Raw genomic sequence first — 12846 nt, forward strand, 5'->3', positions numbered from 1 at the left:
AGATTTAAAACACCTGCCCTGTCACACGCATCTATGGCCTGCAGGTTGGGAGTGGGAGACCCCACAGACTGTTGTACTAAGCATTTTTTTTTAATTTTTTTTCTGATGTCGGGGGCCTTGCTGACCCTGGAGGGGTGCCCTTCCCAGGGCTCGCCCGTTCCTGGAGCTAGCACATCACTGGGGCTACCTAACCGATGCAGAGCTCCTCTCCCAACCACATCCTTTCTCGGGTTCTCACCGGGCTCTCACCCTCCGGGCCACCTGCCCTCATCATCTGGGCCCAGGTACCGGACAACCAGGGACAGCCCCGGGGCCCCAGAGCCTGGGGAGGTGATTCAAACCAGCCAACCCCATGCCTGCTTACCTCGCTTGGCCTTTCCCAAGGAAACCACAACAGATGCCCTTGCCCACAGCTTCCCGCTGTTCCCTCTGCTCCCCAGCCCCAGGCAGCTCTGCATGGCACGGCCTGCCCCTCCTCTCAGGACCCGTCACAAACTCCCTTTGCAATGGTCATCATCTCCCCATCTCCTCCCCACACCTGAGTGAGAACAAAACCTCCATTTGGTAACACCTGTGCATGCCACGAGCGCATGACTCCTCGCGGCTGCCCCCCCCCCCCCCCCCGGGGAATCTCGGCACCCAGCCTGGTCGCTGGCCCCCTGCAGACACGACTGAGATCCTAATCAACACGTGCCTGGATGGTCAGACGGGGGTGGTCAGGGGGGTGAGGGTGAAAGCTGGGGGAAGCGTCTATCTGGCTGCCTGGATTCCCCACACTTCGGCTTGCTTCCGTAGTAGCTTCAGGAAGCTGAGTTCTGTCCAGGCCTCAGCTTGGCAGTTGGCGGAGGGTGGGCAGCCAGGCGGGAGCAAGCCAGAGGAAGCGGCGGGAGCGCGCATTAAACATCCATGGCTGGCATCCCCCTGGTGCCCAGCTTTCCAGGCAGCTCCTTCATGACCAGCTTCCCTTTGCTAGACCATCTCCTGGCTGGCTCTGTTTCCTTTATTCAAGCGCTTATAAAGCGGCCACCACTCTAAAGGGTCTTGGAGCCCGGTAAGAGGTTCCCGGCCCAGCTGCAGTGCCCCGTACAAGGCTCTCCAAAGGGCGCACCGAGCCGCTTGCTCAGCTCGCTGGTGACCCCAAGTTACCCTCTCTCCACAACGGTGCGGTGGGTGTGCAGCCCTGCACTTTTCTGGTTAGGAAACTGCAAATTGCAAATAGAGGATGGCGTGTCCCTTGCTTGTCCGTCTCAGCGACAAGACCTCGTCCCAGGCAGAGAGAAGGCCTGTCTGGGATGTCCTAGGGAAGGCAGGGAACCCCTGTAAGGGGATCAAACATTTGCCGTTTCTGATGAACGCTCAGTCGGGTGACTCGGTTCTCAGCAGTGAATGGCTCCCTGAAGGCCTTCCCTTCCCCAGGCCCGAGATAGATGGACAGGAAACCTTCGACCACAGCAAGTGGACAATGACGCTGGGGAATCAGGGGAACAGCAGAGGGCTTCACGTGAGGGGAGGGTCATCGTCGCAAACTGGCTCACTCAGAACAGAACCTGTCTCTGCCCGTTATCCCGTAATGACTAAACTCTGTTCCCTTCTCTCTCAAAACTATCCTGGTGTGATTAATGAACTACACAGTCCCCCTCAACATCAGGGAATTTTGCAAATGGAAAAGTCTGAGTGGGAAAGCTCACAAGTAACAGTCTGGTTGCTCTGTTTGTACAAACAGGAGCTGAAGGTTTGGCAAACATGCTGGAGAGGTCTGGCAGCAGCAGATGGTGGGAGCAAGCAGCAGAAGGGAACCGTGCCTGACCTTGGGCTCTGCTCGCAAAGGGGAGGCGGGGGGGGCGGTGCGGGTAACCTGGGCTGGCTGGCACAGCCCTGGCCAGGCAGGGCTTCACTCACAGCCTCTCCACCGAAGACGAGACTTTCAAAGAGCATTTCTTTCCCCTCGTTGGAGTGCCAAGCCTGGAGTTAACAAGTCCAGTAAAGGGTAGGGCAGAGGAGAAAGGGTTCCAATGTGTCCCCAGATGGGCTATGGGAGAACGGAACATCCCCCCAACTCCGTCATCGGCACAGGCCAATTCATTCAACACCACCTTGCGTTGTCGCAGGGACCCTGAGTGATTTTGCATTTATCTTTCTTCCTGGTTGAGATCTTGTTTCTGTCAAGATGAACTATTTATCTGTGTTGCATGACATGTCACGGGCTGTAGGCAAAACCAGGACAAACCCACACATAAGAAATAAGAACCCTCCGAGGGTGCTCATACACTGCTCCCCAAATCTGTAGAGGCTGTCAGTGATGACTTTTCTTTTCCCAGCCCTGAACTTACTCTCGACAAGTATTTAACCAAAAGGCGCCTGACAGACGACACTCCCAGGGGCCTGAGTTTGTCAGATCAACTCATTCTCGAGCTCATTTGCCAAGTGAATCTGTGGACATGCATGACCCCTCCCCCAGAGGCCGGGCAAAGACTTAAAAGGTAACAGGTGGCTCTAAGTTTCACCTGGTGGCCTCAGAGGACATTTAATCAAGTTACAAAATGCTCAAAGTATCCAGTGTTTAAGGACTCTTCTGCTTATGTGTGCTTGTGTGTGTGTGTGTGTATGTGAACTAAAACTTCAAAGCTATTTGTTTTTTTATGTAAGATTAGCCATCATGCAAAACTCACTGGTCAAGCAGTTAATAAAATACACATATCCCACGGAAGGGTTTTGTACATTTCAGTCCTTACAGATAACAAAGCAATTATAAACCCTGCGTGGTCCTGAGAGGGAGTTCCTTCACTTCTGAAAGCCGCCAGTCCTGCCAGCTCTTCGGAGACTCATGTGTTATAAATTCTCGAAGCCCTTTTAGCTGCAGTTTGGGCATCGGGGGGATCTTCTTCCTCTTCCTCGGTTCGCTTGTGTTTTAAAAACAAGTCAGACTTCAAGAAGCGGCTGTAGCTGTCATACTTCATGAGGTTGAAGATCTAAGGAGAAAAGGAAAAAAGAGTCTCAAAGTTGAGGCTAATCAGACCCTGAGTCATTCTATCAAATGTTTATTAAATACCTATCACACGCCCAAGAAGGCAACTACGTGCAAAACACACAAAGCAAGTAAGTCATGTGCTGGGCAAGGAAGATTTCCTGGATGGTTTTGGTAATTATGAGACCGTCTCAACGGAATATAATAGCCACACGAGCGAAGCTGCCTTTACCTTCCTCGGAAGTATAAATGCACACAGCACTGATTCATACCCTTGTATCAAGAGGTCCGTTAAGAATCTCTACTTTATTTGAATAGATGACACAGGGACGTATTTCTCCAGAACTTGAGGTGGCAGAACAGAAACCATTCCTGTAGGGAGGGTGGTTATTGGAAAGGCCACCGTCCTCTCAGATGATGCCAGTATTGTTAAGAACCCCCCAGAAGTCCGGCATCCAAGAACTCAAATAAACCTGTTATTATGCCAAGAAACAAAATGGGGCTACTTTAATGCAGGCAGGGGAGTGAAATGACTGTGTTAGCGAGGAGAGGCTCTGGGAACAGGCCCTAATTAAAGGAGCAGTTGGCTGCAGCGTGTGGACCCTGCACACTCATTCAGCCCAGGAGCATGGCTCTGGGAAAGCAATGACTCTCGGGTATGTTCTGCAGGCACGAGGGGAGGACCCCTAATGGAGCCTAAGTCTCCTGGATTATAGGGCTGCCTCGTGTACCGCAGGTCCTCAGAGAATTGCCCCCTCTCCTTAGCCATGGTCCCTATTCCCAGCATCCCCTCTCCCCCACTCCTACCCGATCCTTTGCCACCCTCCTCCCTTGCCCTACAAAATCGGTGGAGAAAAGAGAAGCATTTTCCAGCTGTTGTGGAGTACATTCTCTTGAGAAATCTTCCTCCTTGTCTCTCTCTCAAACCTTTCAACTGAATTTTCAGGACATTCTGCAGATGAAAAATCCACGCCGTGCACCCTGGTATCTTCGCTTCCTGCACTACGATGGGCTCAACAAGTGGAAAGTTCCAGAGGTGTCTAGAATGTCACTCACAGCCAGGAGGGGTTATCAAGTGGGTGGTAAAACCCTGACACCTTTTAAATTCCACCTCTCCCAACACACACGCAAACTATTTTGAAACCGAATGTCTGATGGAGTCTAAGGACTCAAAACATCTCCCAGGGGGATGGGAGACCTGGAACCTTCTGCCTTTGTACCTTCCTTCCCCCAAGACGGCTTCACCCACAAAGAGAAGCGCCTAAATCATTCTGCTATCACCAGAGTCCACTGCTCAGGGAAAGATTTAGGACTTTGTGTTTTCCTTAAACTCTTACACTAGTGCCTGCCCTTCCTTCCCTGGGTGTTCCCCCAGCCCTGCCTCAGATCTGCAGCTGTTTAGGAAGAGCACGCCTCCATAAGTCCCCACCTTGTGCCTCTCCTTGGCCGTCACCTCTTTTACAGCAATCTTGCAATCCTAGACTGATTTGCTGAGGTTTGGAGAAATGATTCATTTTAAAATAACAACAACAACAAAAAAAAACCCTCCCAGAAAACACAAAAATCAGAGCCAAGGGCAAGGCGGGGGATGAGGAATGCCATTATCGGTCCAAGGCCACCCACAGATGTGCTGTGCAGGTGTGACCATCCCTCACCACCTGCATTATTCAGCTTTTCCAGGCACAGAGCTCCCAGAGGGCACTTTGACATGCGCACCTAGCTGGGAGGCTGGAGCGAGGCTCCGAGTGACTCACAAAAGCCACCTCGTGAGGACCCCTCCTTGCTCTCAGCCCTGCACCCTCTCCCACGCCAGGTCCGCGGCAGATGGGACCCACCACTGCCAGCAGGATGCGGTTCGACCCAAGTGTCTCGTCTGAAGTCTCTGCGTGTGGGAGTGGGACATCCTGTTTGCCTGCCGCAGCTCGAAGGCTCACACTTCAAAGAAGAGAAGAAAAAGGCACCCCGGGACGGAGGAGGCGGGGGACAGAGGGCAGGGGGTTGCTTGGGCTGGGCGGTGGGCAGGACTCGGCCTTCGGGAGATCCCCAGAGGCCGCAGGCTCTCGGCACTCCGCGGTGCCAGCCAGCTCGAGGGGACGGGTCTGCCAACTATTTAACAGGAGCGTAAGGGCCACTCCCTGCCATGGGCAGGTGTGAAATGCCCATGAAGACTTTCGGGCTAGGGGTCCCTCCGCCAGGGGCCTTCACCTGCCCCTTGGAGCTGTGCAGTCACCAGGTGGTGGCCGCAGCCATCAGACCCCTATGGGAAAAGGAAAAAGGAAAGTGATTTTCTGGGGCTGCGAGCTGCCTAAATAGCTCATCGCTGTCACCAGCAAAGGGGCTCCTGGGCACTGGCCTCGGAGCATATGGCAACAGGGTGCTCCCATCCCAGGGCCCCCCATGGGGGGTGCTCAGTGAAAACGGCTTGGAGGATAGAGAATGCTCCTAAAAGTCCCTTCCCAGAAAGTGGCCAAAGGCAGCGTACCCCGCTGCTGACCGCAGGCCACACCCTTATTTGTCACGGGGCAAATGGACACGACCGGGGTCCAGTAAATACCTGCCCAGTGAATGAACAGAAACCACCCAATGTGCAGGGACAGAGGGCTGGCGAAATGAACCAGGGGGGTACCAACCCCGCCGAGAGCACCTTCCAGCCCAGCGCCAGGCCGCGCACAGAGCATTCTCTTGTTAAATCCTGAGACCCTATGAGACCTGATTGCAAAGAGAAGAAACTAGGCCTCAGAGGTTCGGTGCTTTGCCCCCGTGGGTAACGTATCCATCTGCGGGGGCTGCCGAAAGAAGTAACACAGACTGCGGGACTCAAACAACAGAAAGTTCTTTCCTCGCCTTTCTGGAGGCTGGGAGTCTAAAATGAAGGTGTTGGCAGGGTGGGTTTCTTCTGAGGCCTCTCTCCTTGGCTTATTTAGATGGCCCCCAACTGAGGAGGGTTCAACTTACGATTTTTTGACTTTATACTGCTGCAAAAACGACGCACATTCAGTACAAACCGTACTTCGAATGTCGAATTTGGATCTTTTCCCGTGCCAGCGATAAGCGGTCAGATCCTCTCTGGTGATGCTGCCCCGTGATCACGGGCGCAAACAGCTCATGCTGACAACCATCCTACTCCCATACAGCCGTTCTGTTTCCACTTCCAGTACGGTATTCCATAAACGATGTGAGATATGCAACCCTTCATTGTAAAACAGGCTTTGTGTTAGATGATTTCAACGAGCTGTAGGCTCATAAGTGTTGGGAGCACGTTCAAGGGGGCCAGGCTAAGCCATGAGGTTTGGTAGGTTAGATGTGTTTAATATCATCCTCAACTTGCAGTATTTTCCATTTATTGTCAGGATGCACCTCCATGTTGAGTCGAGGAAGATCTGTACACGGTGGTCTTCCCGCTGTGTCCTCACACGTTCTTCCCTCTGTGTGTGTCTATGTCCTAAACACCTCTTCTTAGAAGGACACCAGTCGTATTGGATTAGGGGCTACCCCAATGACCTCATTTTACATTCATTATCTCCTTAAAGGTCCTATCTTTAAACACAGTCATATTCTGAGGTACTGGGGCTTAGGACTCCAACATCAGATTCTGGAGAGGACACAGGCCATAGCAGCCCAAGAGAGATGGGCGGGATGCGAACGCGGGCCACCTCTCTCCCGAGCCCATACTCTGAACCACTCGGCTGTCCTGCCACTCACCTGGCAGACCAGGAGGCAGTGACTGAAAATGAAGTCTACAAAAAGAGTTAGACGTGGAAAGAATGCAACATGTGATTATTACACGTCTAAACACTAAATTTAAAAAACGTGCTAAAATGAAAAACAATCCCAAATATGTTCCTCAAGAGTGTATCTGTGGGGGCGCCTGGCTGGCTCAGTTGGAAGAGTGTGTGACTCTTGATCTCGGGGTCATGAGCTCAAGCCCCATGTTGGGTGTAGGATTACTTAAAAAAAATAAAAAAATCTTTTTTAAAAAAGTGTATTTGTGTGTATAATGGGAAACAAATATCCCTAAAAATCAGTGTGGTGGGTTGAACGGGGGACTCGAAAGTGTACGTCTACCTGGAATCTCAGAATGTGTGACCTTATCTGGAATAGGGTTAGTTGAGGATCTCGCGATGACATCTTCCAAAAAGTGGTGTCTTCCTAAGAAGAGAGGACACACAGAGGGACACAGAAGAGGTCACATGAAGGCAGAAGCAACAATCAGAGTGATGCAGCCGCAAGCCAAGGTACAGCAGGAATGCCAGCCCTCACCAGAAACCAGGAGGAGGCAGGGAGAGAGTCTTCCGTAAGCCTACCGGAGGAACACAGGCCTGCCGACACCTTGACTTCAGACTTCTGGCCTCCTGAACTGAGAGAATAGATTTCTGTTTTAAGCAACTCAGTTTGAGATCATTGGTTAAGACAGCCCTTGGAAACTAACAGTCGGCTTCTTGATTTCAGCTCACTCCTGCTTGTGCATAGACAATGAGATGGCCCTAGGTGTTCCAGAAGATTCTACAAGAGGAGGACTCTCTGATGGGGAGAACTGGCCTCACGGGGCCTGAACTGAGAGCATCACCCTTCCAACACACCTCAAGTTGTCCGCAGGGAAGAGAAAGCAGAAGGTGGAGACAAATCGGGGGTGGGGGTGAGGCTCCAGATGGGCAGACGGCATCGGAGCAGAGCGATATGGCAGACAGACGGTCCTTCTGAGAGACGGGCAGCCGATGAAGCAGAAAACCCCAGTTGGCAGCTAAGGGGCATTCCATACCTTTTTTTTTTTTTGGCCAAGACAGCTGGGGCTCAGCAGGTTGCAGGTTTGGGCAGCCCCACATCTGTCAGCGGCATGCCTCGACTATAAACCATTCAGCATCGTTGCCTTGGGCTCCATTCCGGCAGGTGGCCAGAGGTGGAACTCTCAGTGATACAGGCAAAGGGAGCCTCCCGCCCACGGGCATCGATGCGCTGGGTCCCATCACACAACCAGGGCCCCTCCCTCTCCAGATCCCGGGCCACTGATTGATTAGGACTGGCCTTTCTGCGAGGGAGAATATCCACGCGGCGACTCCAGCTGGAGGTTGTTCCGAATCTGCTGCTCCCAGAAAGGACACCCTCCCAGAAGCACGCTCGGCCGTGGAGAAGACCGGACGCTTACGCAGGCTTGAAGGCCCCTCGGGAAAGATTTCATCGCTGTCTCCAGTAAGTGCATTTCAAGCCTAATCTTTTAATGCCTCTCAGACAGCAGGAACATGAAAAGACCTAAATGAGCATCCTCCCTCCTTTCCAAACCCCTCTGCCATGTTATTTCAACTGGATGCAAGGAGGAAAAGAAATCCTCTAATGCAGCAGAAAATTTTAGTAGTGAGATTTCATATTTGCTTCAAGAACTGGGTTCTTGAAAGAAGGTGGCAAATGCCACCATCTCTGAACTGCGCCTTCTAGAACATGCTCTCTTCCCACGCACCCAGACCACAGACATGCTTTCCTACCCACACGTACAGATAGAAAGTGCCAAGAAAGCGAGCTACCTCCCTCCAGCCCTGAGGCCACGAAATGATCAGAGGCCATGGGGCAGGGCACACACAGGGATGTCCCCACCACGGAAGTTCAAAACCGTCTCCCCATCTTCTGAGTGGAATGCATCCAGAAGAAGGTCTGAGGGCAGCCAGCAAAGAGCAGCTCAGCTCAGCCCTTGTCCCAACCTGCCAGGCCAGGCCATGGAAGTTTCTCTCCTGCTTCCCAGACAGGCTGCCAGAGAAGGACGCCATGCTGGGTGGGATCAAAACTCCAGAAGGAGGGTGGACATGGGCAGAGGAGGAGAGATCCCTGCTCAAGGGTGATACCCCTCACAGGCCCATGGGTCTGGTGCTGTCGCACGGAGCAGCGGAGCACTTGGTCCACTTTTTTTTTTTTTTTTAAGATTTTTATTTATTTATTTAACAGAGATAGAGCGAGAGCACAAGTAGGCAGAGCGGCAGACAGAGGGAGAGGGAGAAGCAGGCTTCCCGCTGAGCAGGGAGCCCGATGCGGGGGCTCGATCCCAGGACCCTGGGATCATGACCTGAGCTGAAGGCAGTCGCTTAACCACTGAGCCACTCAGGCACCCCACACTTGGTCCACTTTTTCCTGGAGTCCATCACACTCAAATCCAAGGCTCAAATGACATGCTTTCTACATGGAGTGAAGGTATTTTATTTTTGCCTTAACTCAGGAGAGTTAAAAGCTATTCTAGCACCCACCCCACCTTCTTCCCCTAAATACCTTTTTAAAGGTATAAAAAAAAACCAAACAAACTCAAAGTATTTCAAATACTATCCTTCCTGCCCCGCCCCATCCCTCCTAAGGCTGTGGTAGATGCAGGGAGCCAACTTTTCTTCCATTTGAATGAAAACCCACGACCTGCCCTCTCGGGCTTTGCACACTGGACAATGCCAATTTCGGAACTGGACTTAATCTTCAGGGGCAGATGTCAGCAAGCACCCACAAGGCGGAGGCGCCCAGAATCCCCGGGCACAGCCACCACTGCGGACTGGGAGATACAGGGGGTGGGGGAGGGAGTGGACCCCCACCTGACCCCGGAAGCACGGCAGCCCCTCCCCCACGGCCGGGTCCTCCCCCACCGGCCCACCCCTTCTTGATGTCTAAAAAGGAAGTGTTTCTCACTTCTCGGTTTCTGGGGAAATTCAAAGTAAAGACACTGCCAACAAGGGGCCGGACGCATGGTTCCTTTCTCTGTCAAGGATGTGGCTGGGAGCACTGACATCTCACTGAAGTCGTTTCTACCTTTTTTTTTTTAAGCATCAGGGGTCGAGGGCTTCCTTTCCTGTGGAGAAGGCCACCTGCATTCTGCCTTCCCCAGACCAGACTTAGCACCAAGCCTGGGTGAGAGTGTCCCGGCAGCACTTGAAACCTGCTTTAAGTGTAGGCACTGGGATCCCTCAGGTTTAAGAAAGAAGAATGAGCAGCCCTGTTCCCCCTCAAACCTCTTTCACGGTCCCAGAAAGCAATGATTTCAAGGTGTCATGTGCAATGACCTTGACCCTCCCATCACCTCCAATCTCTGCGTTGTCCCAGAGGGAACCAATCTGGCTAGTCTGTGGAATTCAAACCAGAGGCTTCAGAGCAAGAAAGGTGGTAGAATGGTGCAGAAGAGACACTTCTAGGAGCAGAGTTGTGTTTTAAATCATTAACATGGCACAATCTCAAGTCACTGAGCAGATTTCAAAGCATTCCATTCTTACACCTTCAGGGAAGGGTCTGGAAGGATATGAAACATACGGGCGTTATTGTTAGGGAGGGAGAGGGAAGGCACGGCCTGAGGTGTTTTAACGTCTTACTTCAGACCCTCCTGGGTTATGTGAATTTTCTTTTCTTCTCAACAATGAACATGTAGTTATTTAACAATTAAAATTCATTTTCAGGGGCGCCTGGGTGGTTCCGTCGGTTAAGCGCCTGACTCTTGATTTCGGCTTAGGTCGTGATCTCAGAGTCTTGAGATCGAGCCCCACATGGGGCTCCGCACTCAGCATGGAGTCTCTCTCAGCTCAGATTCTCTCTCTCCCTCTGCCCCTCCCCCCACCTGGGCTCTCTCTAAATAAGTATACAAAATCTTTAAAAAAATTAATTTTTAAAATTAACCTGCTCAGAATCTGAGGTGACACAGTAACGGGATGTGCTCACGGCTCGTGCTGGCCGAGGGGGTCCCCGGGCTGGCCCTCCTCCCTGGATCTCCCAGCCATGTGGCGGAGCGGCCCGGTATGTTCACCCTGCTGAGCCGACAAGGCCAGCAGGGACAGGCACTGTCATCTCTTGTACAAAGGAAAGCATGTTAGGCTGCTGAGACCGATTTGACCCCTTCCTGTCGTAGCTGACTCGGTGCCTGAGGGACCGACAGGGATGTTCTAGAATCAGCCAGGCCGGGGGTACACGAGAGCCCGGCGGGGCAATGGAGACGGGTGAGGGAAAGGAGAAGGCGAGAGCCCTGGCGGGTCTTTCAAGGCCAAAGACAGCACTGCTGTGAAGCATGTGTGGAAGGAAAGAGGCAGCCCAGACCAGGAGGAGGACGGCAAGGCCAGGTCCCACGGGGCGGCAGGCCAGCAGGTCGGTAGGACGGGTCCAGGTGCACAGGAAGCCCCGCACCCACGCGGGGTCCCCTCTCGGGCTAGTCGGGTCGCCTTCCCCTGGGGTGAACTTTCTCACTTGCAAACCGAGGTGCCATCTTGAACCTCCCAGCTTCAAATAGATGCACCATGAAAGCACTGTGGGAGCAGTGAGGAGGCTCAGCCCCAACGTCTTCCCGAAGTCACGACGGTGCAGAAAGCTACACGTTATTGGCTGTTTCTAGGTGGGGACCCGAGGCTCGGTGAGGGCAAGGCACGGCCACTCTGCATGGCTTTGGAAGCCGGGGTTTCTCAACCTCAGCACTGTTGACACTTGGGGCCGGATAATTCTGTGTCGGGCGGGGCTGCCCCGTGCATTACATTTACCAGCATCCTGGCCTCCACCCACGAGGTGCCGGTGGTGCCCCCACCCCTGTTGTGACAGCCAGAAAGGTCTCTCCAGACATTGTGCAGGATCCCCTGGGGAGGGAGGCAAAATGGTCCCCGGTTAAGAACTGCATGAAGTTAAAGTTTATCTTCATGTGACATTCTAAAGGACACGTGCAGTAACACTCACGGAGGGCCCTGAGTAAACACGCCACAGATACGCCTGCATTTCGCCTCCCAAGCGTCTTATCATAACCTCCATTTCACCAAAGAGGAAGCTGAGGCACAGAGAGGGACTGCATCCTGCCCAACGTTTCACAGCTACTAAATTCTAAAGTCAAAGGAAAGGGGGAAACGTCAGGTCTAAGGAAATAGGGGTGTGACTAGCAGGGAGCGACTTTCTAACATCAGGGCACTGGAGGTCTGCAGACGGCATCTGGTTACCACAGCTTCAGGGCCTAACCCCAGCCAGTCCCTCCTGACTTAGTTTCTATCATCTTCCTCACTGACTGTATACTCCAGCCATACTGACCTCCTCCAACACACCTAGCAGATCCCCACCCCAGGGCCTTTGCACTTGCTGTTGCTGCTCCCTGGCAGGTCCTGCTCTCTTCTCACCTGGCTTCCCCTTGCCACTCAGGGCTCAGTCACCTCCTCAGGGAGCCCTCCTTGACCACGAGATCCAATGTAGGCCCCTCCCAGTCACTTTTAGCCCACCACCTGCTGTATTTACTTCATAGCATTTATCTTTTTCTGTCTTCATGGTTGGACAGGGGCTGATTTCTTCTCTGCACACACAGTTCCTAGCATGGTCCCTGGTACACAGTAGGCTCTCCATCAAGATCGTAGCATAAGGGAGTGAATGAAAGAACAAATACCAGCAAACCGACCAGAACTGAAATAGACCTGCCAGCAGAGGATTTTTATAAGAAAAAAAAAAAGACACTGCAGGAAATTGCAATTCATTCAAAAAACCAACTCTTTGTAAGGTCGCCTCCTCCTTCCTGCTTCCCACAACTTAAATTTGTCCTTTGATTCTAGGCTAAGGTTCCAAGGAAACAGCCACTGTCCAACCCCCACCTCTCATGGCCTTCCCAGCCTTGTGCTGAGCACACAACCAGGCCACGTTTGCAGAACTGAGTTAAATCAGAGAACGATCTCTCCACTTCCATAAATTTTCAAAGTGATGGAGTTTTAAGCCCCCAAACTTCTCTTAAGATAGCGAAATGTCTAACACAATCCTTCGCAGAACACGTCAACCACAAGTTCAGCCTGATGGTTTGGGGGATCGGGATCACTAATGGTGTCACCATCCCATGGCACAGGGATGCCCCTGGGGTGGTGTGTGGGGCTGGGGGCCCCCACACTCGGTGGCTCCAGATATCGCTGTGCTGGGGGGGGGGTTGA

The 12846-nt window shown here is 52.6% G+C and overlaps 1 protein-coding gene across 1 annotated transcript in view; it reads right to left on the reverse strand.

Annotated features, from left to right (window-relative positions):
• Window positions 1-2618: 2618 nt before the first annotated feature.
• The window catches only part of RGS10 (regulator of G protein signaling 10), a 38510-nt gene continuing 28282 nt past the window's right edge, over window positions 2619-12846 (reverse strand). Inside the window, exon 5 of the mRNA XM_045878960.3 lies at window positions 2619-2969. Coding sequence (XP_045734916.1) covers window positions 2823-2969 — 147 coding nt within the window. The 3' untranslated portion in view covers window positions 2619-2822. The remainder of the gene's footprint in view (window positions 2970-12846) is intronic.

Source organism: Mirounga angustirostris, unplaced genomic scaffold, assembly GCF_029215605.1.
Source record: "Mirounga angustirostris isolate CCGP_5_RB_7025 unplaced genomic scaffold, mMirAng1.0.hap1 SCAF_6, whole genome shotgun sequence".
Taxonomy (NCBI): Eukaryota; Metazoa; Chordata; class Mammalia; order Carnivora; family Phocidae; genus Mirounga; species Mirounga angustirostris.